We start from the raw sequence: 2,839 nt of genomic DNA, 5'->3' as shown, positions 1-2,839 counted from the left end.
TAGCTTACCACGAAGAAGCGTATGCCTGCACAGCCTGTCATCCGCCCGTGCTACACGCCAACTACCCTGGTCAGCACGGCCACCAGAGACCAGTTAAAATGTAGGCGCCTGGATATTTGTTTGTTCATTTGGTCAGCTCATTTTCCATTAGATGCTCGCATGCCTCTACAAATGCATCGATCGGTTCGCCAATCTTGCCTTCATATATTCACTGCCATGTTCAACTGTTCATGGATGTGCAGAAAAGCTATATCGTAGTCGGCCGAGGCGTGTGAACAGCGTGCGTTGACAAGTGCAAAAGCCCGCATCCACGACCGCCGTCCAGACGCGGAACCAATCTGCTCGGCGCACTCGCGCCCCCTGGTCCAGTCCAGTCTCATGTGCCGCGTGAAATGGGGGGAGGTTTTGTTCCCTTCTGCTCGCCTTTGCGCGTAGCCTCCACCACCCCATTCCCATTCCCGTTCCCAGCTAGCTAGCCAGCCATTGTCCGCCTCAGTTTTTAACTAACTTGCGAATTCCGAGCTTCTCGACAGCGATCGGCAACCCACCCGTGCCTCTCCAACTCTTTCTTTATTCTCGCCATTCCGGGGTTTTCATGCGCGGGCGGTCGACGCCGGCCAGCAAATTTAATCTTCTTCCCCTTCCCCTTACGTGAGTTCCCGGCTGACCCGAGATTGTTTCAACGCTTCCTGAGAGCTGCCTCCCCTCGTCACGACCAAGCAACCTACTTGCGGCTCTTCTCCTCCCGTCCGGCCGGATGGCATTGGACGTGCTCGTCAGGCTGCTGATCCTCGCGGCCGTCGCGAGCGCCATGCCGGTGCCGGGCGCCGCGGATCCCGCCGGCGCCGGGCTCGCCATCGGGTTCTACGACAAGAGGTGCCCGAAAGCGGAGGAGCTGGTGCTCGAGGAGATGCGGGACATCGTCCACGAGGACAGGACCCTCGGCCCGGCGCTGCTGCGGCTTCTCTTCCACGACTGCTTCGTCAGGGTGCGCATTGCGCTGCTTTCTTTGCCGTGCCGCGTCGCGTGCACGGGCCGTCTGAATGTGTTTTGCTTAACCTGAACTGGATGCGTGATCTGCAGGGGTGTGACGGGTCGATCATGCTGAAATCGAGGAGCAAGAAGGGGGAGAGGGACGCCAAGCCCATGAGCTACAGCCTCCGCGGCTTCGACGAGGTCGAGAGGATCAAGGCCAAGCTGGAGGACGAGTGCCCGCTGACCGTGTCGTGCGCAGACATCATCATCATGGCCGCGCGGGACGCCGTGTACCTGGTAATTTAAGCAGATCGATAATCCCCCCTTTCATGGCAACCATGGATTTTCTCAAGCTTTCTTTTTAGCTGACCAAACTGCCTCGTTGTTCCAGACCAACGGGCCACGGTTCCCGGTGGAGACCGGACGCCGGGACGGCAAGGTGTCCTCATGCCTCGACGCCGAGAACGACCTGGCGCCGCCGAACGCCAACATTGTGGACCTGAAGACCTACTTCAGCGTGAAGAACCTGTCGTGGAAGGACCTCGTCGTCTTGTCAGGGAGCCACACGATCGGGAGGGCGCAGTGCAACGCGTTCGCGCCGGACCGGCTCTACAACAACAGCGGCAAAGGGGTGCAGGACCCGACGCTGGACAAGGCGTACGCTCCGGAGCTGCGGGAGAGGTGCGAGCCAGGCAACGAGAAAGACGAGACGCCCGTGGACATGGACCCCAAGAGCCCCTACGAGTTCGACCTCAGCTACTACCGGGACGTGCTCAGCAACAGGACCCTGTTCGTCTCCGACCAGGCGCTGCTCGACGACAAGTTGACGAGGGACTACGTGGCGAGGATGGCGGCCGCCGAGTCGACGGAGGAGTACTTCCATGACTACGCCACCGCCATGATCAACATGGGCAGGATGGAGGTGCTCACCGGCGACAACGGGGAGATCAGGAAAATCTGCAGCGCGTACGTTCACTAATCGACCCGGTGGTTGGTCGATGTGAGTTGGTGGCTTGGTGCAAGTGCTTCGTCATGTGGACGGGGTCACGACGGCCGGTGTGGCCGCCAGCCGCAAGGCACTTGCATTATTCTAGGGGTGGTTAGAGAATTGACACCGCCACGCGGCGAATCTTCCTCTGTTTGTATGTAAAAAAAGTCGTCTCTTTGTTCTTGACCGAGTGCCCTTTGAGATTTGGCGAGTTGTAATTATATTTTTTTCGCTTAATTAACTAGTCACCTGCAGAAAGTATGAATACATTGCTGAGAGTATTTCAATCAGAGCCATCGGTAGCTTAAGGCCCTGTTTGGTTCATAAGTCCTAAGACTTTTTTAGTCCCAATTTATACGTCTCAAGTACCTAAAAAGTCCCTACATGTTTGGTTCCTGAGACTTAACATGGACTAGAAGGCCAATTACAACTATAAGTCCCTATAAGTCCCTCCTTGAGAGTCTTATTTCATAAGTCCCAAATGCCCACTTTAAGTCCCTATAAATCCCTCCTGTTTGGTTTAGATGGGACTTATATAGACTTTTTTAAGTCCCTAAATCAATAAGTCCGTGGAAACAAACACCCTCTAACTTAAGTGAGAGATTATCTTTTGAGAGATTAAGTGCTACTAGTATCTAACAGATCCTACCCGCAAAAAAAAAGTATCTAACAGATCCCTCAAACGTTTAGTTTCTTAAAAATATGGATTTTGATTCCTTAAAACTCAACCTCCAAGCCTATTTTTCTCTTGGAAAGCCACTTCTCGGTAAAAATGAGAATGAACAGTGCCGCACGTGGGCCGTGGGCCGTGGCCACTGCTGCCGCCGCCTGTGGGGCCTTCCGACAGCCTCGCCTCCCTCCAACCACCGCCTTGGG

General features: G+C 55.2%; 1 protein-coding gene across 1 annotated transcript; it reads left to right on the top strand.

The window, feature by feature from the left end:
- Positions 1 to 440: 440 nt before the first annotated feature.
- LOC123071038 (peroxidase 56) lies at positions 441 to 2,200 on the top strand. The gene is made up of 3 exons (XM_044494500.1): positions 441 to 988; positions 1,084 to 1,272; positions 1,367 to 2,200. Exons 1-3 carry the CDS (start codon positions 758 to 760, stop codon positions 1,952 to 1,954), a joined length of 1,008 nt encoding a protein of 335 aa, XP_044350435.1. The 5' UTR covers positions 441 to 757; the 3' UTR covers positions 1,955 to 2,200.
- Positions 2,201 to 2,839: the final 639 nt, after the last annotated feature.

Source organism: Triticum aestivum, chromosome 3B, assembly GCF_018294505.1.
Source record: "Triticum aestivum cultivar Chinese Spring chromosome 3B, IWGSC CS RefSeq v2.1, whole genome shotgun sequence".
In the NCBI taxonomy this organism is placed as follows: Eukaryota; Viridiplantae; Streptophyta; class Magnoliopsida; order Poales; family Poaceae; genus Triticum; species Triticum aestivum.
The sequence above is the reverse complement of the archived record's forward strand: the minus strand, read 5'-3'. Positions and strand labels throughout refer to the sequence as shown.